General features: G+C 39.7%; 1 protein-coding gene across 1 annotated transcript; it reads left to right on the forward strand.

The window, feature by feature from the left end:
- Window positions 1-24539: 24539 nt before the first annotated feature.
- On the forward strand, window positions 24540-26339 carry LOC105003597 (RAC-gamma serine/threonine-protein kinase). Its single transcript, XM_010860849.1, has one exon. The coding sequence runs from the start codon at window positions 24677-24679 to the stop codon at window positions 25931-25933; it is 1257 nt and encodes a 418-aa protein (XP_010859151.1). The 5' UTR covers window positions 24540-24676; the 3' UTR covers window positions 25934-26339.
- Window positions 26340-26345: the final 6 nt, after the last annotated feature.

Consider the following 26345-nt stretch of genomic DNA (forward strand, 5'->3'; position numbering starts at 1 on the left):
GGTAGGGCATGCATCAGTATTTATTCAAGCTTAATTTATTTATGATATTATGGTTGTCCTTGTTAACTGTTAAATCTTCTTGGTATGGGTCTCTTCATTCTTTAAGTGATGCCTAACAGTCTAAAATACTTACTTAATGTTCAAACTTCTATTAGCATTAAGAATTAATCCTTTATTTTCTCCACTATCTATGCTTTTTCCTTATCATCAGTGTTTTAGTTCTTTCATGTTGATTATTATTGGAGGAAAGTACATTGAAATTAAGAGAAAAATGCTCAGATCTTTCAAGACATAGCTTATAGGATATTGGTAAAGAAAGAGAGTCTTTAAAAACTCTACATTATTCCTCAGGATCCTTTGGAACAGTGGGGAAAGAAGCCTGATTATGAACTCCAACACTGTTTATTTCATATATGTGATATATGTATATATTTAATGATCAAAGAGGAAAAATATGGTTATTTAGTACATTTCATGATAATAAACCAGAGGTTTTTTAAAAGACCTATTCTTTGAATTTGACATGAGATGAATATTTAAAAGGTCCTTGCTTTAAATCTCTATGAATCAAATCTATACCCAAGAGTGACCTATATGATATTAGGAGAAAAAACAAAGGCCTTTCTGCTATAAAATATCTCACCCACTCTTGCCTGGAATTCCCACTGGAAAATCCCTCTCTGCTATGCAAATCTGTTGCCAGAAAATAGTGAAATATTGGACTAGAGTAAATGAAGGGAGCTGCCTGGGTCTGAATCAGGGGGTGATTCATAAAGAAAGGTGGATACCTGGGCCACACTCAGTTCTACCTCTTCACAACCTGAGGTTTGCATTTTCAGCAGACTCAGCACTCTATAGAACTACCTCAGACTGTGAAAAATTAGAATGGGATAATAAAGTATTCGTTTCTGTATAGAGCCCCTCCCCCAAGGAGACAAAGGAGCCCTTCCCACAAGGAGACAAAGGAGGGAACAGTTTTATGATGATGCCCTGGGGGTTTGGTGGGTGGTGGAGAAGGTGAACTCCAGTTAGAGTTCAGAGACAGAAAGAGGATAGAGAATCAAAAAGAGAGAGGTGGCAGCTCTTTGAGAAAACCTCAGACATCACTTCAAGACAGACACAGAAGGCCAGACATCCTCTGAGATTTCTGGGGAAATAGAGCTCTGTGCCCAGTTGCCAAGGCTTTGGATTCCAAGGGATCTGAGGAGGACCCCAGTTACCACCTGCATTAAGTAATATCTCTGGACCTTAAGTGCCTCATCTAATAACTAGGTATAAAAGTGGGCTTCCCTCGTAGCTCAGCTGGTAAAGAATCTGCCTGCAATGCAGGAGACCTGGGTTTGATTTCTGGGTTGGGAAGATCCCCTGGAGAAGGAAATGGCAACCCACTCCAGTACTCTTGCCTGGAGAATCCCATGGACAGCCTGGCAAGCTACTGTCCGTAGGGTTGCAAGAGTTGAACACGACTTAGTGACTAAACCACCACCACCACATGAAAGTGAAATGTTTACCAGAAAGAAAAGTTGCTGAACAGGGAAGATAAAATAACAAGACAGCCAATGGTATGACTGTTGGAGCTTCCAGACATCGTGACCCAGCTCCAGCTTCTACTCTTTGTGTGACCTCAGCAGGTTATTTACTATAATCTATCTGAATCTCAGTTTTCTCAAGCATCCACTGCTGTTAAACATCTATCAGGCTACCCAGTGGGCTCAGTGGTAAAGAACCCACCTGCCAAGGCAGGAGATGCAGGTTCAATTCCTGGGTCAGGAAAATTCCCTGGAGAAAGAAATGGCAACCCAGTCCAGTGTTCTTGCCTGAAAAATTCCATGGACAGAGGAGCCTGGGGGGCTACAGTCCATGGGGTTGCAAAGACAGACACGACTTAGCAACTAAACAACAGCAACAAACTACCACGTGTTGTTTCACCGGCTCTTCCCTGGTGATCCAGTGGTAAAGAATCCATCTGCCATGCAGGAGACATGGGCTTGATTCTGATCTGGGAGGATCTTGAGTGCCCAGAGCAACTGAGCCCGTGTGCCACAACTACTGAAGCCTACATGCTCTAGAAGCTGTCCTCCACAAGAGAAGACGCCGCGATGAGAAACCTGAGCACCACAAACCACAGAAAAGCCCTCACAGCAATGAAGACCCAGCACAGCCAAAAATAAATAAGTCAAATTATATATTAAAAAGATCTCTCTATTTTATATGTGCATTTTCTTATGTAAATTGCATTATTTACATGTAAAGAATCTCTACATGTAAATACATGTAAAGAATCTCAACAGTACCTGGCACATAATAAGCAGCTTAATAATATTACTTCTCATCAATATTTCAGATATAAAGCAGTTGGCACCTGGTGGGAATTTAATAAATGAAAGTAATTATTAGTAATAATAATCACTTCTGGCTTCAAGGCAGGATCTGTAGCCAAAAGCTTCTTGTGCAATCCTGGCTGAACCCCATACCTTATTCCTAGTTTTTCATAATAGTTCTATTGAGGTTATTTGAGATAACATCTGGTTAGGAGAGTGATAGTTACACAGTGGTATAAGCACAGTAATCGGGCAGAGAAATACCTGAATGTTTTATGAAGGTGTGTGGGTGGAGAGCCTGGGGTGAGCTTCAAGACTCCCCTCAGTCCTTCTGCAGGGAGAGCCTGACAGCTGTGTCAACAGCAAAGCATCAGCTCAGTCAGTAAGAGCTGATCTTTCAGAAGCTAATGGATATGCTTCAAAAAAAAAAAAAAAAGATTTGAAAATTTAAAAATTGTACTCACTTGATTAAAAGCCTACCACATTCCTACAGGTCCTATTTCCTGCTTTGAGTTGAGCTGCCCAACAATCCCCACAGTGATGGCCACTTCTTTTTCAAGGCTGGAAATAGTTGTAATATTTTTCCCCCTCTGGTGACACTGTGTTTTATTCTCTGGTTTTCAAATTTGAAATGGGTGCCCAGTTCAGCATCCTTTGTGGCCACATGCATCCTATAGTCTTTGTAGAAGAATAAATACAGGAAAACTGTTTGAACCTTTCTTCCTGCCAGGCATTGGTGTAATTTATAGTTAAATGGCAGTCAGAGTGGGGGCAGTGTGGTACTCATGGGTGAGAGATACAGAGAGATAGATGAACCCAGATAATTTCAAGAATCTCAAGTTGTGGTTTCACTGTGGCCAAACATGGGGCCATCAGCCCCTCGCAGGGAGCTCTAAAAAGCACTGGTGATGTGTGCTAAGTTGTGTCTGACTTTTTGCGACCCTATGGACCATAGCCCACCAGGCTCCTCTGTCCATGGGATTCTCCAGGCAAGAATACTAAAGTGGGTTGCCATGCCCTCCTCCAAGGGATCTTCCTGACCCAGGGATCAAACCCTGTCTATTCTTTACCACTAGTGCCATCAGCTCAGTGTTTTGGGAAGCCCCAAAAACACTCAGGTGGGAAAAATCTCTGGTGGAAACATTACAAGCTTGGCTGCCACTCACTTCACTGCAAAACTGAAATTATTGGATGCTAATTTGTGTCTCTTACATTTTAAGGCTTTAAAAAGACATCATAGATAACATTATTAGCTAGAGACTCTTAAGTAAACAGGTAAATTCCTCTTGTGGCTTAGGTGAAGTCCTGGAGTGGGTAGAAATAGAATGCTTATAGCCTGAAAAGCACGTGTCTATGTGCATATTGCCTAACTATTGATTTATCAAGGAGCAGACTAGTGATCTATCTAAAAACCTCCCAAGCATAGTTCTCTTTTTATTAAAACCAATAACCTGCTTGTTCTTGTGGAATGTCAAGAACAGTAAACACATATGAAAATGCACAGTCACAAGAAATCTTTTAGTTAATAAGAGAAATGTAGAGAGGAAGTAGGATCATTCTTTTCATGTAAATGCTCTAAAACAGTTGCTCTTTGAATCAGGATAAAATTAATGTCACTACTAAAGTTTCGGGCAATCTTGATAATTCCAGTTAACAAATATTTATTGTGCACCTGCCGTATATTTGGGTACAGCATGATGAACAAGAGAAAGAAGGTGCCTTCAAAGACTTTAGTGGGAAAGATGAAAAATACAAAACTTATGTAAACACAGGATCTATAATGCAAGGGCATATGATATGTAACAGCTGTCACTTTGTGGGCTGTTTACTAATAGCTAAAGAGAATAAGATATTTTTCAAGAATCGGTGATTAGGAAGATCATTTGAAGAGGCATTTGACTTGGACACAGGAGCTTGGCTTAGCTGGACTTCACAGGGTCTGTATAAGAAAAGTGTATAAGAAAAGTGAGGTGTCAGCTGCTGTCATATTTAAGAGTCTGGACTTCATGGAGAAATGGTGAACCATTGACGTGTTTGAGCAGAGAAGTGACATAAAGTGGTAATTAAGAAACCGTAATCTGATGGAGTTGAGCAGGAAAGATTGCATCAGGAAGGGTCTGGAGGCTACGAGATAAGCAGAAGAATGTAAGAAAGAGGCTAAATGGGAAGGGATCCAGTCCAGCACGAGGGTATAATCCAAAGGCACAGAAAAGAAAAAAAATATATGGAAAGTCAAGTTTTATGGTTTAGGAACTAACAGACTCATGAAAAAAGTGTTTGAGTACCATCTAGAAAGCATCTAAATAGCTTTGCTAGAGTCTGAGGCAAAAAACTGATTGCTTCAATCAACTCAGTAAATGCAATTATATGCTAAATATTTTTATTGTTCAACTAGGTCTTTTGTAGCAGCTTTGTAACAGAAACAACATAAGCTAAAACTTAAAGATACACACATACTGTTCAGTCTGTTTGTATGTAAGTTTATGCATTTTTGTGTGTGTTCATGCATTAATTTCTGGGTGGGGAGGAGCTGTTTGTAGAGCAAGTTGATTTTGAAAACAACAGTTTGGGCCTCACAAAAGTTATGGTTTTAAGGGAAAATATGAATCACTATTTGGAATATTCTTCTTTTTTTCCCCTGAAGTACAACTTCATATTCCAGAAGCAAAAGATAAAAATTTTGATAATGGATCATGTGGCAGATGAAGCTTAGCTATTTGTTCTTTTGTAATTCCTGCCACATGAGAGCTGTGTTCCCTGGCACCAAGATGACATCCACTAGAGTAAGAGCATTGCTTAAGGCTCCCAAAGAAAGAAAGAGAAATTGGAAAATAAGGTTTGACGTTGGCCTCAATTTATGATAATGGGTACTTAAAATAGGGAAAAAAAGCTTGTAATTTTGAGAGGTGTGGGAGGGAGTGGTTGAGCATGTATATGATACAGCTTTTGTCAATAATTAGTATTCAGTTTTCCTAGAAGCTGTTTTCTCCCTGTCTTTCTCCTATTAAAAAAAAAAAAAAAGAAACTATAAGTGAGAAAAAAAGAAAAGAATTGACAACAAGGGCTTAGTTCTAGCTCAAAATCCATTGTGGAGGCATATGCTCTATGCAATATTTACGAGGGATGATCTTTGATCTTTGTAATTGGTAGGAAAGCAGTCTCTGGTGCTGTTATGAATTGGAAAGTGCATATGACTATGGTTCTATTTCCCTAAGCAATGACCATTTTATAGGTATAGGTCCTGTTTGTAATTGAAGATCTTTAACCCTTTAATATGATACTGTTGAAGAAGTCAGAGCCTTCAACTCTCAAAGAGGCTGTCTTAAATCTTTCTTTTACATATGATTCTCTTCCTGTTCCATTCTTCTTCAGAAGGCCTCTTATTTATACTATTTGCTTAATATTTCTCTCCTCCCATTGGTTGTTAAGTTTCAAGGGTATCTATATCTAGCCATCTAGTCCTGACCACTTCTTTTTTTAAAATTAATTAATTAATTTTAATTGGAGGCTAATTACTTTACAATATTGTAGTGGTTTTTGCCATATATTGACATGAATCAGCCATGAGTGTACATATGTCCCCCATCCTGAACCCCCCTCCTACCTCCCTCCCCATCCCATCCCTCAGGGTCATCCCAGTGCACCGGCCCTGAGCGTCCTGTCTCATGCGTCAAACCTGTACTGGCAATCTATTTCACATATGGTAATATACATGTTTCAATGCTATTCTCTCAAATCATCCCACCCTCGCCTTCTCCCACAGGGTCCAAAAGTCTGTTCTTTACATCTGTGTCTCTTTTGCTGTCTCACATATAGGGTCACCGTTACCATCTTTCTAAATTCCATATATATGCATTAATATACTGTATTGGTGCTTTTCTTTCTGACTTACTTCATTCTGTTTAATAGGCTCCAGTTTCATCCACCTCATTAGAACTGATTCAAATGCATTCTTTTTAATAGCTGAGTAATATTCCATTGTGTATATGTACCACAGCTTTCTTATCCATTTGTCTGCCGATGGACATCTAGGTTGCTTCCATGTCCTAGCTATTGTAAACAGTGCTGTAATGAACATTGTAGTCCTGACCACCTCTTTGAGCTTCACTTACCTATATCCAGTTGTCAATTCAATTTTTCTATTTTAATATTTAATAATCACCTCAAATTTATCAAGGCCAAAACAATATCCCTCCCGTCCAAGAAAGCCTGCTTCTCACTCAGGCTTCTCCATCACTAGATTTCTCAGCCAAAAACTGAGGAGCCATTCTTGACTTTGTTCCCTCCCTCACATACTGTGGCCAATCTGCTGACTCCCTGTCACCTCTAACTCTCAAGTATATTCATAGTCTGTCTGCTTCCCTTCATTCCCACTGCTACAATCCTAGTCCAACCACCATCCTATCTTTGTAATGGCCTCTGAACTTGCCTTCTTGACAACATGATACTTTAAAAGGGTAAATCAGGTTGAATCATTTCCCAGCTTAAAACTCTCCAGAGGCTTCTCGTTGCAATTAGAATGAATTCCAAGCCCCTTGTCTGGCCCACCAAGACCCTATGGCACCTGGCAGTATTGATCAATTTCTCCTCTACTCACTATTCAGTGAGTCAGTCATAAAGATCTTCTTTTAGACTCTCAGAAAAACAGACACTTTGCAAGCTTCTGCCTAGAACTCTTTCCCCAGATCTAATCTGTCTTATTTGCCTTAATATCTCTGGTACCAGAAAGGGTGACTAGGATGTAGTGGACACTCAATAATTGTTGGCTGAAAGAATGAATACAGTTAGAATTACAGAAGTCAAATATTGTAGTCAAGGTATCATCAAGACCAGGGCAAATCCATATTACCTAGAAAACTTTGAAAATGGAGGAAGGATATGTGGAAAACAAGCTCAGGTCTATTTATCTTTAAGAAAGTTATCATACATAATACATCATCTTAACATATGATAGAAATATATTATACTTCAGATATTACATTATTCCTAAGAAGCTGTGTAAGTTTTCACAGTTCTTTTACAACTCTAAAATACAGTATTCCTAAAGATAAGAGGAGAAAAGGTGCAAAAGTATATTCCAAGTATATTTATACCTTGATTTTTGCATGAATAACTTATATAGCAAGTGTTTTGCATATGAATTTGATTATGGAAAAACTACAGGGCCTTACAAATGAGAGATGTAACTGTCTAGCTAATTTTTTTAACATATGCTGTGTTAAAAGTGAGTTCATACCAGACCATTTTCCAAATCAAGCCCCAAAGCAAATGCATTTTTAAATGAAATGAAATATATACAAAATATTAGTTTCAATATCAGACAATAAAATAATACAATTAATCCTTCACCTTAGGCCTTCTTTTTCATCAAGAACACAATTTTCCCCTCTTTCAGAAAGGGCTGACAATTGACTTCTTCCATGGTTGAAGGCAAAGTACCTGTGAACAAACCTGTTTTTCATTTAATATAACTTTCTCTCTTGCCCCTTTAAAGACACATACAGAAAACTTTCCTAAGGAAACCTTTTAGCTTTTCTTCCCTCAGGATTGCTATTAATAAGCACACCAAAAACAAGGGAGGTTTGAACTATTTTAAAATATGCAACCCATAGTAATGAATTAATTACCATATAATACTTAAAGCTTTGATTATTCGTACATGAGAGCTTCCATTATTAATGATTGCTTATGAAATTAATCTTTCTAATTTCCATTATGATTCAAATTAACTTGATTAGTTGGTCTCATGATTCACATTTCTATCAACCTCTACTTTTAATTTCTGAAGCATAAAATGACATAAAATGTCTTTGGGGGAAAATCACTTAAAATTAAGATTTTACTTTGATATACTAAGTAAATGAATTGAGTTAGATGAATAGTAATTGAACTTTGTTTTCATTCACACACTGTCCTCTGGTGTTTAAATGTCTACATTGCATGTTAAAAAGGAAAACCCAACATCAAATGCAAAAGTTAATCGCTTCTTGCACTTGGGAAGGTACGTTTGTCTTTATATTCGGTCTAATCAACTATCTGCCTTATTTAGATTGTAGGTAAATGGATGAAAAATTCAAATAACATGAAAAAATTAAGTGCTTTCTAAAAACACAAACTAAAGTCTTAGAGAACGCACATTTGTGTCAATAGGATACAGACTGTCTTCTTAAGGGTACACATGGAGATTTCTTTTAAAGTAAAATCAATCAGTACTAAGCAGTATGCTTCATTTCTTCTCCCTCCCCTGGATTTTTTTTCTTTAAGACACTAGTGTTTTCCCTAGAGGTTTTGACAAGGAAGAATTTAGTGATGATCTAGTGCAGGCATGAGGAGCAATTCAGCCCTCAATCAGGGCTTTGTGCTTATTTAGGAATTATGTAATTCTAATAAATGTCCCCTAATTGCTTTAATTGAACACTTTCCCCCTCAACATCTTCTGTCCCTTGATTTGAAGTGAAACCAGGGTTAAAACTCTAAAAGCTGTCTCTTTGTTTCAGTTTAAGTATCTTTTTAACTGGCTGGAGGCTGGACTCATGGATTTAATTTTTTTATCGTTGCATTTAATTTTTTGAGCAGTCTTTCTCCCCATTTTCTTGAATGACAACTATCATCATGTTGCTTTTTCAAATGTCTTGAATCTAATTTTATTTGTTTGGTAGAGTTGACTGAGGAAGCTCCATGAGGTCCATGACCAAGATAATGGGAAATGATAAATGTCTGCCTGAGGGAATTTATCTTTTTATTACAGTTATGTTCATGAGAAGCTAGTCATTCCGAGTAATCAGCATGATGCCATGAGGGAGAAGCTACTTGCTGGGAGTGATGCGTTTTTGCAGGTAAATCTATTTCCCTGAAGCTGGAAGAATACTTCTCAGACATATCAATGGGAGCAGTCCCTCCTCAGGAGCAAAGAGGGGCCAGATGACCTCTTAGGTGATTGCTGACATGAAGAACCTGTGACTGAGAATATCTTTTTGTAAATTTCCCACTATAGGGTAGTGATGGATAATACCCAGCAAAACCTGATCCCCAAGAAATGAGACATTTTCTCTTAGAGTGAGTGATTTGTATTCTGGAAAATTAGGATAACAATCATTGGATGCTATTTCTAGTAGTAAAATAAAATTATTTATACATTTAGAAAGGAATATATCTTATGGATCACCTTAGATGTATCACAGCCCTGCTGAGTATATCTAGGACCCTCCCTTTCTGGAGCTTCATGAGGGTAGGGAACATGTTTGGCTTCTCTCACTATCAAATCTGCTGTATCTAATAAAATACTTCGCATCTAATAAGCCTTCAATAAATATTTGTTGGAGGCAATGAACAAGTGAAAGTTGGCATGGTAAAATCTAAAGCATCCAAATGGTAATATTTTTAACACTCTACCATTGATAATCTATATCTACCTGTCGGCCTGTCTACCTGCCTATCTATGTATCTAATCTCTCATATATCTATCTATATCTTACATCCAGGAAAAAGATTACCTTGAGATCTGTAAGGAACTAATATTAATGGTTTAATTTTTATAAGTAAGGAATTGCTTTAGTGAGAGACACAACATCAAAGAGGTTTAAGAGAGAAGTCTGCTGACTGGCATGGCATGGTGAGGTCACTATGGTTTGAGGTCTGGCCCTAAGCTTGACAGATGCAGAATCTAGATAATGTTGCTCAATCACTGATGTTACTGCTATCTCAAAATTTACCAATACTACTATTGCTACTGCTGCTGCTATTACAGGAGGCCTGGCGTGCTGCGATTCATGGGGTCGCAAAGAGTGGGACACGACTGAATGACTGAACTGAACATTTATTAGAAGTCAATCGTGCCAGGCTCAAAGTCTTAAAAGCTTCATTTAATCCTCATAACAACTTCCTGAGGTCAGTACTATCATTGTTTCCATTTTCATAGAAGAAGAAACTGACATTCAGAGTGGTTAAGAAATTTGCTCTAACTCACACAGCCATAGTCTCCTTTGTGAATGGGGAACCCCTGTTCAGCAACTTCCTTACTCCCCGTGCCCCTTGGTAGGCCATGGGATATAAATCTCTGTCTGGGAAGGTCAGGCCTGACAAAGCCTAAATCTCCCTTCTCTACTGGACAGTCTCTGGCTTCTTCTCTGCCACTGCTGTAACTTCCCACCCAGTACATCTGGGCAGAGCGGGTGGGGAGCCTGTCCTTTAGCAATGCTGTGGAGAAGAATATGATTTGGATAATTCGGATGATGCAGCTTGCTAGATACTGTGTGCAAGCCTGAGCTTAGCATCCCCAGTAGTAATGTGGAATGTCTTAAATCTGGGCCTGCCTCTGTCCTCTCTGTCTCCTACCACTCAGGAATGTCCCAGGCACACTCACCCCAGGCCTACTGCATTAGGATCTCCCCAAGTTTGGGTCCAGAATCGTAAAAAAAAAGAAAAATCCCCAAAGTATTCAGATCAACTCAATTGTGCAAATACCAGTTAAAGTCCTTGATATCCAAACCTGAAAGAATGAGGTCAAAAGAGTGAAGGTTTCCTCTGAAATCTCCACCTGGTTTCCTGAGACATACGAGACCAGACCTCCCAGGCCCATTTGGTACAATACCATCAACACAAACTTTGCTGCAGGAGGCAACAGTGGTTGTTGAGCACGTACTGTGTGTTTGGCACAACTAAGTGCTTATAGGTATTGTCTTAATGGGTCCTACCTAATGTAGTAGGCCTGGGGTGGGTGTGCATGGGGTACTCCTGAGGGGCAGGGTTCAATAAGAGGATAAGGGCTGGTCCAGATTCAACTACATAATAGCGCTTATACTGAGGTATAAAGACTATAGGTAGCTTTGGTTAGGGAGACAACCTGTTGCCAGATAATAAATAATGCAACCCCATGGACTATAGACTCCATGGAATTCTTCAGACCAGAACACTGAAGTGGGTAGCCATTCCCTTCTCCGGGGGATCTTCCCAACCCAGGGATCGAACCCAGGTGTCCCACATTGCAGGCGGATTCTTTACCAGCTGAGCCACCAGGGAAGCCCAACAAATAATGAAACAAAATACTATTGGCTTGTTTTCTTCTTTAATTCATGCCCCTGTCCCTCTGACTTTGAGAACTGTCAGGGCAGGGAGCCTGTCTGTCTTGCTCACTGTTCTGTGCCTTGGGCGTATTTTAGTGCACAGAGCATAGGAGGCTCAAAAATATTTGTCAAATGCATGAAAGAAAGGGCAGTGAAATGCTTACTTCTACTGTTAAAACCTTTATTTTCTGTGAGAAAATGTGAAGCCAAATTACATTCAGATTTCGAGCAAAGAGTTATTTGGAAGGCATTGTTGACTAGTGGTGTCACACTATGATGGTCTCCATTCCCTAGATTATTCTGGCTAAGAGGGATCATGACCCTCCTCCTTAAATAGAAGTGAGTTTTTTAAATAGCAGTTTTATTGAGACATAACTTACATGCTATAAAATTCACCCCTTCAAAGTGTAGAATTTTAGTATATTCACAAAGTTATGCAGCCACCACCATTATTTCATTTTAGAATATTTCATCACTCAGAAAAGAAATCCCATACTTATCAGCAGTCACTCTTTAGTCCCCACCCCGAACATCTAGTAATTGCTAATATTTCTGTTTCTAAGGACGTGCCTATTTTAGATATTTCATATAAATGAATTAATACATGTGAACTTTTTGTCTGGCCTGTTTCACTCCGTGTTCAAGGTTCACCCATGTCATAGCATGAATCAGTACTTCATTCATTTTTATTTCCATATAATATGCCATTGTATGAATATATCACACGAACATATCCACTCTTTGATGGACATTTAAGCTGTTTCCACTTTTCAAATATTATAAATAGCACTGCTATGAACAGTCATGCATGAGTTTTTGTATGAACAGACATTTGCATTTCTCTTGAGTGTATATCTGAAGGAGAATGAATGGATCATAGGGTAACTATGTTTTACTTTTTGAGGAACTACCAGACTATTTTCCAGTTGTGTCTGACTCTTTGCGACCCCAGGGACTGTAGTCTACCAGGCTCCTCTGTCCAAAGGATTCTCCAGGCAAGAATAATGGAGTGGGTTGCCATTTCCTTCTCCAGGGAATTTCCCTGACCCAGGGATTGAACCAGCGTCTCTTTATGTCTCCTGCATTGGCAGGCGGGTTCTTTACCATTAGCGCCAGTTGGGAAGCCCCACATAGATAAAGATGAATATTCATGTATGAGTTTTTCTCTGAACAGATATTTGCATTCCTCTTGACTGTATATCTGAAGGAGAGTGAATGGATCATAGGGTAACTACGTTTTACTTTTTGAGGAACTACCAGACTATTTTCTGGTAGTCTGCAGAATGACTGCAGATTGCTACAATTCAACCAGCAATGTATAAAGCTCCCAATTTCTCAGCATACTAACACTTGTTATTGTCTATCTTTTAAATTTTAGCCATCCTAATGGGTGTGAAGTGGTATCCCATTGTGGTTTTAATTTATATTTCCCAAATGACTCTAAAGACTAATGGTGTTAATAGCCTCATCTTTTCATATCCTCACTGGAATGTATGTCTTTTTTGGAGGAATATCTATGAAGTCCTTCATCCGTTTGTCTTTATTGTTGAGCTATGTTTTTTATATATTCTGCAAATAAATTCCTTATCAGATATATGATTTGCAAACATTTCCCCCCATTTAGTGCATTATCTTTTCACTTTGTGGCATTATCCTTTGAAGCACAGTAATTTTTGGACATAATAATGTCCAATTATTATTATTATGTCCAGTAATAGTTATTATTTAATAATTTTGACAATGTCCAATTTATCAAGTTTTTCTTTTGTTGCTTACACTTTTGGTGTTATAGCTAAGAAACAATGGCCTAATCCAAGGCCATGAAAACTTATACCTGTTTTCTACAAAGAGTTTTATAGTTTTATCTCATACTTTTAGGTCTATGATTGATTTTAAAGGAATATTTATATATAATGTGAACAGAAGTGGTTTAACTGATGGAATTCTTTCTTTTTGAATCTTCTAGGCTCATAGAAGACCATTCTTTATAGTGTACATGATCTTTCTTCAGATATTGAGAAGGCTGCAAATGTTTTTTAACCAAGCCCAGATTATTTGATTTCTGAGACATGCTCTCCTGGTCTGTTGACCAGAGAGGCTTCTTTTCTTTTAAAGTGACTTTTGTAGATTTGTAACCATGTTCACCATGTGTTGACTCTGAGAGAAACTTTTGGTCAGGTTCTTTGGGGTGGGCTCATCTAACAGTGGCTTCTTATGTTGACCACACAGAATCAGTTCAGTTCAGTTCAGTTGCTCAGTCATGTCCGACTCTTTGCGACCCCATGAACCACAGCATGCCAGGCCTCCCTGTCCATCACCAACTCCTGGAGTCTACCCAAACTCATGTCCATTGAGTCGGTGATGCCATCCAACCATCTCATTCTCTGTCGTCCCCTTCTCCTGCCCTCAATCTTTCCCAGCATCAGGGTCTTTTCAAATGAGTCAGCTCTTCGCATCAAGTGGCCAAAGTATTGGAGTTTCAGCTTCAACATCAGTCCTTCCAATGGACACCCAGGACTGATTTCCTTTAGGATGGACTGGTTGGATCTCCTTGCAGTCCAAGGGACTCTCAAGGGTCTTCTCCAACACCACAGTTCAAAAGCATCAATTCTTCTGCAGTCAGCTTTCTTTATAGTCCAACTCTCACATCCATACATGACCACACAGAATAGATTGTTCTGAACTTTTGGTCATGGTTGTTGTTGTTCAGTTGCTGTCATATTTGACTCTTTGCACCCCATGAACTACAGCATGCCAGGCTTTCCTGTTCTTCACCATCTCCCAGAGTTTGCTCAAAGTTAAGTTCGTTGAGTCAGTGATGCCATCCAACCATCTCATTCTCTGTTGCCCTCTTCTTCTCTTGCCCTCAGAGTTTTTAATTTAGTGAAATATATAGCTTTGTCTGAATTCAGTTGAAAATCAAAATAAACATTTTGGTAACACTTTATTTTTAGGATCTTAGAAGAAAATTTTTTGTTAATGTCAACTCAAGTTTATGGCTAATAGTTAGGGGCTTAACAGGCCAACATTTACCTTGGCACTTATGGAAATATGTCTGCTTTCTAACTAGGTTACACATTTACTCCTGAGACTAACTCATGGTTTATAATTAGCTGGTGAAGGCTTTCAGGTCTGGGCTTCCCAAGAGTGAAGATGAGCCACGTGTTCCTGTTAATTGCTCCCTGGGCTACAAACTAAAGAGCTAGAAGCCAACAGTTCATGGTAGACAATTCTCATTTGGCAGTTGAGTTTTCCCAAGTCAACAAAGCATAAGGTCGTTAATTCTTCAAGGATAGGAAAGGGACTTTTTCAAAATGAAATCTTATTTGTTGGGAGCATGTAGAATACAGGGACCAAGTTAATTTATTTTCTAATTACTGTACTTTACTTGACTGATTTACATATGCAATGGCACTGTGGTTTTGCTGTAGGTATGAGAATCACTGAGAATAACAGTTTTCTTCAACTGGATTAAAGGAAGTTTCCTAAATTTATGAAAAGCCTTCCATCATCATTATTTTATGCTCCAATATCCATACTCATGTTCACATTAAAAAAAAATCATGTTGTCTTCTCTTATGTAAGAAGATATAAATAGACATTCAAAACATAAGCAACATGATGTATGGTTCAGAAAATAGGAACTCAAGAAAACAGTTGACGGATTGTCCATCTGGTTATAGACAACCAATTTGTGATTAACTGAGCTACAGATCAACATGGAAATATACCTTAAAAATTCTCAGTCTTTCAATTAGTCATCTGATTTTAAAAATGTACCTTGCATGTGGATTTGCCATAAAACTAATGAACCTTAAGTTTTATAGCCTTTCATTTGCTGATGCCCTATGTAGGCCCTATACCAAATTTGCATGTAGAATTTCATATTCTTTTATTTAAAAGGAGCCTGAAAAATGTTTACTTCAGGTCTTATAAATCTGGATTCACCCTTATCTGACTTAGTTATGGCCCCTATCTTTATAAAGGCTATTTTTTAGATTGCAAAAACAAATGGTTAAATGCAGGTGATTCCTAAAATGAATTGTTTCTTCAAGTTATACCAAGAGATGGCAAAGGGGAAAACCCCAGACTCTTATATCTTAAAAAAGTATCTCTATTTTATCCATTGACTTTTATTCTCTTTTGCTTCATACCACAATGTATCACTGAGTGAACTGCTGAGGTCTAATGTTTGGAGAAGACTCTTGAGAGTCCCTTGGACTGCAAGGAGATCCAACCAGTCCATTCTAAAGGAGATCAGCCCTGGGTGTTCTTTGGAAGGAATGATGCTAAAGCTGAAACTCTAGTACTTTGGCTACCTCATGTGAAGAGTTGACTCATTGGAAAAGACTCTGATGCTGGAAGGGATTGGGGGCAGGAGAAGAAGGGGACGACAGAGGATGAGATGGCTGGATGTCATCACTGACTCGATGGACGTGAGTTTGAGTGAAGTCCAGGAGATGGCAATGGACAGGGAGGCCTGGCGTGCTGCGATTCATGGGGTTGCAAAGGGTTGGACACGACTGAACTACTGAACTGAACTGAACTGAACTGAATGTGTTTGGTGACTAGGAAGTTTGTTTTTATTCTTGACTTGGTAGTAATTGTGGAAAATCCAGTTCTACTTTTCTTTATGGCTCCACAGACCTGCTATAGGGGAGGCTCAGTTAGAGAGATCTAGATTTGTCTTACCCAAATGCCACGTCATGACTGGGTTGTAGTTTTTATGTATATGAAATAGGCATAAATGACTTTCCTACTTCAGAGATTTAAGGTGAAATTCAATAGAACTGATACCGTTAAGAAGATAAGAGGACTTCCCTAGTGGTACAACAGATAAGAATCCACTTGCCAATGTAGGGGATATGGGTTTGATCCCTGGCCCAGGAAAATCCCATATGCTGCAGAGCAACTAAGCCCTTGTGCCACAACTACTGAGCCCATGAGCCTAGAGCCTGTGATCAGCAAGAAGAGAAGCCACTGCAATAAGAAGACCATGCACTGCAACTAGAGAGTAGCCCCTGCTCTCCACAACTAGAGAAAGCCCATGAGCAGCAGCAAAGACCCAGCATAACCAAAAAAAAAATAAATTTTAAAAAGAAAAACAAGATGATTTGAAAATTAAGAGACTTCTCTGTAAGCCCTGAACAGGATGGACTAAAACTCTTTTCTGTATCTTATAGCCCCCAAAGTTAGTACCAGGTCTGGTATATATAAGTGCTCAATAAATATTTGCAGCATGAAAAATTACATGTAGCAGACTTTATTTATTTTCATTGATCTAATGCTTTAGTTAAAATACCACTAGTTGTTTCAAGATTAATCCCCCAAATCTCAATGGCACAACACAAAAAAGATTATTTTTGCTTATGGAAAAGTCAATGGTGAGAGAACGAAGGATAAGGGCTGGGTGGGGAGCAGGAGGGATGGCAGAGCGAGGGAACCATTGAGAGGCCCAGGGCATCAACATCCAGCCAGGTGAGACAGAAGGTAAGAGCATAGAAGGTGTGTGTAATAAACCAGGTCTGAAAGTAGAATGCATCCTTCCCAGGTTCAAGGCCAGAAGAACTCAGTCACTTGTCTTCAACTTACTCCCAGGGAGGCTGGGAAATGATGTCCCTGGCCAGGTAGCTGCCTCCCAGGAGCATCTCTGCCCCATGGAAGGGCAGCATGAATGTGGCTGTTGCATGTCACAGAGGCTCTAATGAGAGAGCAAGGGCAGGTGATCCCAGGTAGAAATGATGGGGTATGTGACCAGGAGGGAAGAAGGACAAAAAAATCTCTAGAACATCAGTTAGAGAAGAGGAATGGAAGCACAATACGGATGCACAGCAAAAATAGAAGCAATTAATGTGAGAAATACCCTTTGATCCCTTTGTATAAAAACAGAGCAGCATGCTTTAAAACCTCCCTCCGTGTGTCTCTTGCCTACATTTTTCTCCTTGGACTAAATCTTCCATTCATTTTCCATGCTACATTCTGCCAGAAAGACTCTGAAAGCCTTTCAAAAGCAGTTTTCAGTCTTGACTTTGAGTAAGAATGCTACACAATACTAAATCTCTAACATTCGACTCACTCCAGTTTCACCTTCGTGATGTTACTCTGAAAAACTGTATGGCTATGAAAAAAAATGCCAGCACCACTTACTCGTTTTTTTTGTTTTGTTTTGTTTTGTTTTAACAGCTTGTCATCCATTAGCAGTAGTTTTTTTTTTTTTTTTTAAGTGTTATTCTGCCAGTGACCTGGAAGTCTCTGAAATGAAATGAATTTCTAAAGAAGGAGGTCCACACACCAGAGCAAAGGTGGCAATCTACCTCTGGAAATCAAATTGTGCTGAAGTAGTTGCAAGTGAGTCAGCCTCAGCGAGAAACAAATTGTTTGAACAATAGACTTAATTAACTTGTGTTTATGTCTTCCATCACGGCAGGTGTGAAGTCCCAGGGCATCTGCTGATACACCTGAGCTGAAAGCCAGAGCTGCTTCTAGAAGAGTGTGAAAAAAGACGCATTAAATAAGGCCGTGATGGTACTGGTAGTTCATTCCTGTTGCCTTCCGGGAGGGCTTTGGAGGGAATGGAGACAGAGGACTGAATCTCCTGGAGCTTTGTTTACCGCATTTCTTTTCATTTTAAAAAAGCATTTAACATTCACAGAAGTGCAGTTTGGGTTGACTTATCAGGAGGACTCTCAGATACATGCTCCTTCTAGATGAGACAGGGAATGCCAGGAAGGTGAGGGCAAACTGGTATACATGAAGACCCAACTCCAGTTGATCCCTTTCTTACTTCTAATCTGATTGAGTGATTGCTCATACAATAAAACACATTTGGAAAAGTGCTTCAAGAACTTTCTCTGGTAAACAGAATTAAACACTTTTCTCTCTTTGAAAATTCCGTTGGAAGACGGGCTTACCTTCATTAAACATTCTTTCTCTTAGACTTTTAATGTGCTTATTATAATGTGTAGTAAATATGGCAATAAGATGCCTGGGGACAGATTCTACAGAGCACAGAAATAGCTTCTTGTCTAGTTGTGTTTTCAAGCTTGGTTTCATCCGCTAATGATTGGGTGATGAAATTAACTAGGGTTTCCTACATATTAAAAAAAATCCAATCTACTTATTATCAATTTTACTGATGAGAATAACTGCATTCTAGGTCAATGATGAAATGCTCAACTAACAGAGAATCTATGCTTTTCCTTCAATTTTTATTTTCTGTCAGAAATTTTGCTACTAATTTATGATACAGTTTTGGAGAGAAAAATGTAATTGATAGGTAGAACTTTTTGAAAATTCAGGTGAATTCTAAAAGAGAAATATGGAACATATTGTAACTGTCTTACTAAAGACTCTGATTAAAATGCTGATATATAACATGTATTTTTATACATGGTTTATTCATTCACAAATATACATACAGTCAATAATCATTGAGTACTTTCTCTGTGACCAGATGTGCTCTGGATGCTGGCAATACAAAGGTGAGTGAGACTACCCTAATGAGTTTGTAATAGGACATCGGATCTGGTAGGTTTATCAGTTCTGTTGTTTTTAAGATACGTTCATTAAGATGTGACCTCAAGAATAGATTTCGTGAAGTTCCCTTAAATTGTCCCAGATAACTGTCAGCCTTTTGAAAGATGAGAGATACGTTGCAGTTTGGTTTCTCTCAGAAGCAGACACAGATGGCATCAAGAGGGCAGAGTCTTATCGGGTAATAACACCTGTGAAAGGAAAGGGGAGGAAGGTAGCTTGTGTGGGGGAGACTTCAGTCTGCAATGCAGATCTGACCAAGCCTCTCTAGCTCAACCAGGAGCTCTGGAGCACAGACTGCCCATTGGAGGAGCCCTGCATTGGGTAGAAATGGTTATGCGAAAGGTTCCAGAACTGTCCACTCAGATTCTCCAAGATGCCATGTATGTACGGGGCACTGCAGGATATTTTTAAATTTCCAGGGAAACACAGTAACATCTGTCAGATACCCTACAAACGATTACTCTTTCCTTGTTTGGATCTAACTATTTAACAAAAGGAACTGGGAGGCAATTTCTTTCAGTTTAGGCAGTGCTATGAAAAAAATGACTGAGCCTCTGGGTGCCATGAACTGATAAGGCTTGAGGACTTCTGGGCTAGGCTCTTGTACCTTGGGACCTCAAGAAGGATGTGAGCACGGCTATCACTACCCTGCTCAGTCACTGACTGACACCACCTGAAAAGAGTGTGTCTCAGTCTGAAGGCTTGGTGGTCCCTAGTGAAGCTGGAGGCTGTTCCACTAACCACAGCCAAGCCCATTTTCTACAAATGACATGCTCCACAAATGCTGGGAAAATGAATAAAAACCTATTTGTATGACCAGGGGCCCCATGCTACATTGAAGGAACCATCCAGAAATGTTCCATACATAGATTAGGGTTGTAGGAGTAGCTTCCCAGGGGAAGTGGAGATCTTAGAAAAAATCAGCAGTTGCTCCAGGTTGGAGGCAATATTGTGGTTCAGTTTAGCTAAGGTTGAACCTTGCCATGGGAGGTAGCCCGACACCTTTTCCACCAGCCCAGCCGTTCAGTTCCTTGATATAAGCAGACATGGTTGTCAAAAGAATTATTAGAGAGCTGCAGTTGGTGATTCCAAACAATTTCATGGAGAACAAGGAGCTAATTCTAATACCCGGCATGCCCCTGAGCCCTCACTATTTTTTTTAACAACTCATTTCCCACTCACAAATGTGTTATATGGGTCTTAGTGTGACTATTAAGTCACCAGGCCCAGGTTGATGAATTAAGCTTTTATGCATCAAGTATTGTATCTTGTGAACTGCTTCGTGTCTAGATGATAAAAAGCAATTTCAGTAGCACTTAGCTTAATTGGTTTGTGACCAAGACAAGGACCTTGGGTCCCACTTACAGAACTTGGGCTGTATGCCTTGGCAATTCTAGAAAGCATATGTCCCGTATATTCAGTCACCACCTTCAGTCACTCATTACTTCTGAACCTGAAGGTGGACAAATTCTCTACATGTTAAACAAGGTTTGTGGAACATAATCTAGAAAATCACTGAAAGAAATTTTAGACAACATAAAGGTTGAGCTCTATTTCAAAAAGTTACCAGATTTCCCATCTGACCTGCCTCTTTTCATATTTTAACTCCCCCTACTTATGGAGCTGCAGTTATTCAAGCTCACATTTGCATCCTATTCCAATGCTCCCATTTACAAATGTTTCAAAATATTGTTTTTTTGTTTTTTGTTTTTTTAAATAAGCAGGTTTCCTTAATTGTCAGCTTGGTCAGAGGAGACCACATCTTACTTTTGTGAATTGGGAATTGATAAAAAGAGCCCTATACACACACATGACATCAGCTTTGTCACTAACTCTGTGCATGCTCTTGCAAAGTCCCATGTCTCCTTTATCTCAGCTTCCTACCTATAAACCGTGGAGCCAGGAGAGGCCCTTCTGGGAGTCTATAAACTCTAGAGCCCTACTACGGCTTACTTCCTGCTCCCGGAAGCCCCTTCTGGCCCCTTGCCAGTCGGGGAGATGGGTCTCCAGTCTCCAGGCTCCTCTCCTCATCAGGCCTTCTGTCTTCCATCCCCAGCTCTAGGCTCAGATAAAAGCTGCTCTGGAAGCTGCTGAGGCAGCCACAGCCTCCTCCTGGAGGAGAAGAAATTTGCTTTCCTGTCACCCATGGAAATTTCTTCATTTCCCCTAGGGAAGTGCCTGTGATAAATGCAAAATAGCACTAGCGCCCTCTGCTCAGCTGGTGACACCTGACTGTGTTTTCTGTTGACTCTAGCCGGTGATACTCAAGCTGCCTGTGGGGAAAAAAAAAATCTATTTTTATCTGAAATGATGGACAGTAAATCATATGCCTGGTTTACAGTAGCTCAAGGCCAAGAGCCGCCCTTGCCCCTTAATGGGCGATTCTAACCTAGGGCACACAGGGCCAATCTTTGGAGAGGAAACAACCCACACAAAAGATGGGCGGGGCAGATTTTGTGACTTTGGTTAGCTCTCACTTGAATGAGAGACTAATTAACATAAAAATTAATTTTAATGTGGCCATAAACCAGCCCAGAGTTTATATGCTGTAAGAGAATTATGGTAATTAGTGCATTCAGCCAGCACAACAGTACAAATATTCAGTGGCATTTGTGATTTCCAGCAGTACCTTTGCTACCTGCGCAATTCTCCTTCTGAGTATCTGTTTCTCAAGAACATGCTTTTTAATAGCTTTGACTTGACATTTATGTCTTGAGCAAAACTGAAATAGGCAGCTGAAGACTAATTATGCTAAATGTTCCAACAAGCATAATTACGAGCATTCCGGCAGGGGGCACTGGAAGCAACATTTCAGTGTGTGTGTGTGTTTTTTTCTTTCCTTTTTTGTTTTTTTCCTCTTCTTCTTTTTTTTTTAATTAAAAATTTCTTTTCATCCTTTAACTCCCCCCAGCTCCTTATTTTAGACTTATTAAATGGAAGCTGATTGCCCTATCATAATGATTCCTTTTTTTTTTTTTTCCATAAGCTGCACCGCAGTCACCTAGAAGAATTTTTATTTCAGCATAATGTTAAATTTTGCTTTCTGCTCTGTTAGATTCTTTCCATTCATAGAAGAAGCAAAATCTTGGCCTGAGCTCCAGCCTGGGACATTTTTGAGCAGAACATCTTGACTCACTTTAAGGACCACTGTGCTGCATTCTAACCGTGTGCCTGGCTTGGTGTTGGAGTTAATTGCAGAGGGGAGGACAAGGCATGAACGTGTACTTGCAAATTGGGTTTTTATTAAGTCAACAGCAAAATTGAGAAATGGAGCATTTCACAAGCAAATGTTAATTATAATGAAAAACTCCTAACAATATACACAGGAGAAAAGCAGATATATAACTGCTGCACTGTAATTTCCTGTGGTTCATAGTCAGCAGCATTTGCCTGCACAAGTCAAGGACCTTATAGGCAAGATTATCTAGAAAATCCCTTGCTTCAGAAGCCAAATCCTTTAAGTCTTCAGTATTTAAATGCAGCTGTATTGCTGATTAGATGTCAGAACTGGAGCACACTGAAGTGCCCTGTTCAGTGATTAACTCAATGGACCAATTTTGCTTTCAGATACTTCTACCAGAGGGAAAATTTGCATATAAATTTGGAAATGACTATCATCTTTTTGGGTTATGCAGGGACTGGGGGATGTAAAAGTTGTGAATGCCACAATAATCCTGTTCCACATTTGTCTTCTCTCTAATGTAATGTCTTAGTGAATTATCTTTATTACCAAGAGAATGGCAGGGCCACAGGGGGGTTGCTAGATCAAATCTTTTCTCATTTTTTTCCCCCATTGTTTTATTGATTTGTATCCCCACACTGTCTGCTATGTAGGAATTAGCACTCAGAGAGGACTTTCAACTCTGTATCATGGATTAAAATCTTTAGCTATATCTGAGGGTTTCCCAGTAGGTATGTACATGACTTTTTTGCTTTCATGCTTATAATTAATTTACCTAGTGCATCATGGCTTCCCTGATGGCTCAGCGGTAAAGAATCTGCCTGCATTGCAGGAGATGCAGGAGACGCATCATAGATTTGAGGTATAATCTTAGCACTCCCCAGCAGACAAATTCCTATACACATCAGCTAAAATTCTCCCTCCTTTCTGGATCCCCAGGTAGACAGGGCCTCCTTTGGCATCCAATCATGTGGGCAAATGAAGGCAAGAGATGGGCTATGAAATGGTTTAACTCTGTCAGCTAACACGGGCATTGCGTAGAGATACCAGAATATGTACCCATCACTCTGGACGCTCAGACTCAATTTGGAAACTGCATTTCCCACTAAAAAGACTGAGTAGAAAATAGAAGGGACCAAGAAAAAGACTAAACTCCAAGCTCTAAACCTCTGAATATATAAAAAGCCACAATAAGTGATAAGCAGCAGATGTTTATTAGGGTATTAGAGGAAGCGAATGCAGTTGATAAAGACTATATATAAAATCTGAACTGTGAGCAGCTGCAGAAACAGAGAATATTATGCAGTTAGTAAAGAGGGATCTGATACAAGGAAATAGTCACAAAGTACATATTGGTAAGGGGACAGAAGAGCAGGCCCCCTCCTAACATTTCTAAGGTTCAGGACAAGAGTACAACAGGAAGCTCACATAATGTAAGTCTAAATATTTAAAAACTATTAATCAGGTTTAAAAACTGGTAAATAAAACATGGTGTAACCCCCTACTTTGATAAATGTAATTGCATAAAGACCTGGAAGCAGGTTCAAGTAGAGATTCTGCATTGTCCTCTGGCCTGTGATCTTCCTCCTTTTATCACTCAGGCTCCAACCACATAGCAAGAGACCACCTGTGCATCTATGACCAGTTCCATGTCTATCTGAGCTCTGGCGATATTGCCTGGCAATAGGCACCCCCTGACCACACCACTGGCCTTGGAATTGTATACACACCATTATCAAGGTCCTATACTGGAGTAGACAACCCAAGAAAGAAGTATGTGCAGCTTGGAAGTGGGCTCAGGGCTATTGACAGGGAATTCCAGGATCCTAGATACTGACAGAGGGACTTAGAAGGGAACCTGGGCTCTAGATGTGTCCCATGGGGAGGACAGGATGGGCTTTTCTAAAGTGCTGAGACCAAGGCAGGACCCTCTTACCTGAGTCTAAGACAGCACAGGCACATAGAAGAGGATCTGTGGATCCAGGTGATGAAAGAGCAAGAAGGATGCCTTCCAGGTAAGAGTAGGGACAATTATCTTAGTCACACCAGGAATTGCTGGTATGGCTCCAGCAGTTCCTGGTGAAGGGAAAATGGAGTTTCATGCAATAATAGCACTCTAAGCTATGCTATTTATAAATTGGTATACATGGTTGTTTATTAGTTACCTATATATGGTTCTCATCCATAGTGTGGGTTCAATAATTTACACTTTATCTTACCTCCTTGAATCAATGACTTGGGCAGATGAACTCCAGTTCACAATGGCAGTACACAGTCTGGCACCCAAAGTGGGAAGATCATGTAATCAGTCTTCTCTTGGGGATTTAAAATGTTTAATCCGAGAAGCAGGGGCAAAATTAACAAGGCTAGTCACTGTCCAGGTTCTGACTGTTCCGGGCTGTAGAGCTTGTGGTTTGGCTTTCTGGGCTGGTTGCAGAGGAGAATATATAAAAAACTGGAGGCCAAGATATTTCCTTTTGAAGACAGATGGCTCATTCATAGGATATAAAGAGAAACCCCAAGATGTGGATTTACCTTATCCCCTCAACAACTTTTCAGTAGCAAAATGCCAGTTAATGAAAACAGAACGACCAAAGCCAAACACATTTATTATCAGATGTCTCCAGTGGACCACTGTTATAGAGAGAACATTTCACGTAGATACTCCAGAGGAAAGGGAAGAATGGACAGAAGCTATCCAGGCTGTAGCAGACAGACTCCAGAGGCAAGAAGAAGAGAGAATGAATTGTAGTCCAACTTCACAAATTGATAATATAGGAGAGGAAGAGATGGATGCTTCTACAACCCATCATAAAAGAAAGACAATGAATGATTTTGACTATTTGAAACTACTAGGTAAAGGCACTTTTGGGAAAGTTATTTTGGTTCGAGAGAAGGCAAGTGGAAAATATTATGCTATGAAGATTCTGAAGAAAGAAGTTATTATTGCCAAGGATGAAGTGGCGCACACTTTAACTGAAAGCAGAGTATTAAAGAACACTAGACATCCCTTTTTAACATCCCTGAAATATTCCTTCCAGACAAAAGACCGTTTATGTTTTGTGATGGAATATGTTAATGGGGGAGAGCTGTTTTTCCATTTGTCGAGAGAGCGGGTGTTCTCCGAGGACCGCACACGTTTCTATGGTGCAGAAATTGTCTCTGCCTTGGACTATCTACATTCCGGAAAGATTGTGTACCGTGATCTCAAGTTGGAGAATTTGATGCTGGATAAAGATGGCCACATAAAAATCACAGATTTTGGACTTTGCAAAGAAGGGATCACTGATGCAGCCACCATGAAGACTTTCTGTGGTACACCAGAGTATCTGGCACCAGAGGTGTTAGAAGATAATGACTATGGCCGAGCTGTGGATTGGTGGGGCCTTGGGGTTGTCATGTATGAAATGATGTGCGGGAGATTACCTTTCTATAACCAGGATCATGAGAAACTTTTTGAACTAATTCTAATGGAAGATATTAAATTTCCTCGAACACTCTCTTCAGATGCAAAATCATTGCTTTCAGGCCTCTTGATAAAGGATCCAAATAAACGCCTTGGTGGAGGACCAGATGATGCAAAAGAAATTATGAGACACAGTTTCTTTTCTGGAGTAAACTGGCAAGATGTGTATGATAAAAAGCTTGTACCTCCTTTTAAGCCTCAAGTAACGTCTGAGACAGACACCAGATATTTTGATGAAGAATTTACAGCTCAGACTATTACAATAACACCACCTGAAAAATATGATGAGGACGGTATGGACTGCATGGACAATGAGAGGCGGCCGCACTTCCCTCAATTTTCCTACTCTGCAAGTGGACGAGAATAAGTCTCTTTACTTCTGCTACTTCACTGTCATCTTAGGTTTATTACTGAAAATGATTCCTGGACATCACAGCAGTCCTAACTCTTACAAATGCAGGAGCACCTTCAGACATCCGAGACCAGTCCAAGGTCTTCACCCTTCGCCGCCTTTCACCCACATGAGAATACACATATACGCAGACACACTCGACATTTTTGTTTTTGCATGAAATTGTATCTCAGTCTAAGGTCTCATGCTGTTGCTGCTACTGTCTTACTATTATAGCAACTTTAAGAGGTAATTTTACAATCTTTGAAAGTCATGAGCCCACCATCGTTCATTTGTGCACCAACTGTCATCTTTTGATCTTTTAATTTTTGTTTTTCCCTAACAGTGAAGGCTAAATGATTCTAGGTACATTTTTTAACTTTCTAGA

The sequence above is a fragment of the Bison bison genome, unplaced genomic scaffold, assembly GCF_000754665.1.
Source record: "Bison bison bison isolate TAMUID 2011002044 unplaced genomic scaffold, Bison_UMD1.0 scf7180017864471, whole genome shotgun sequence".
In the NCBI taxonomy this organism is placed as follows: Eukaryota; Metazoa; Chordata; class Mammalia; order Artiodactyla; family Bovidae; genus Bison; species Bison bison.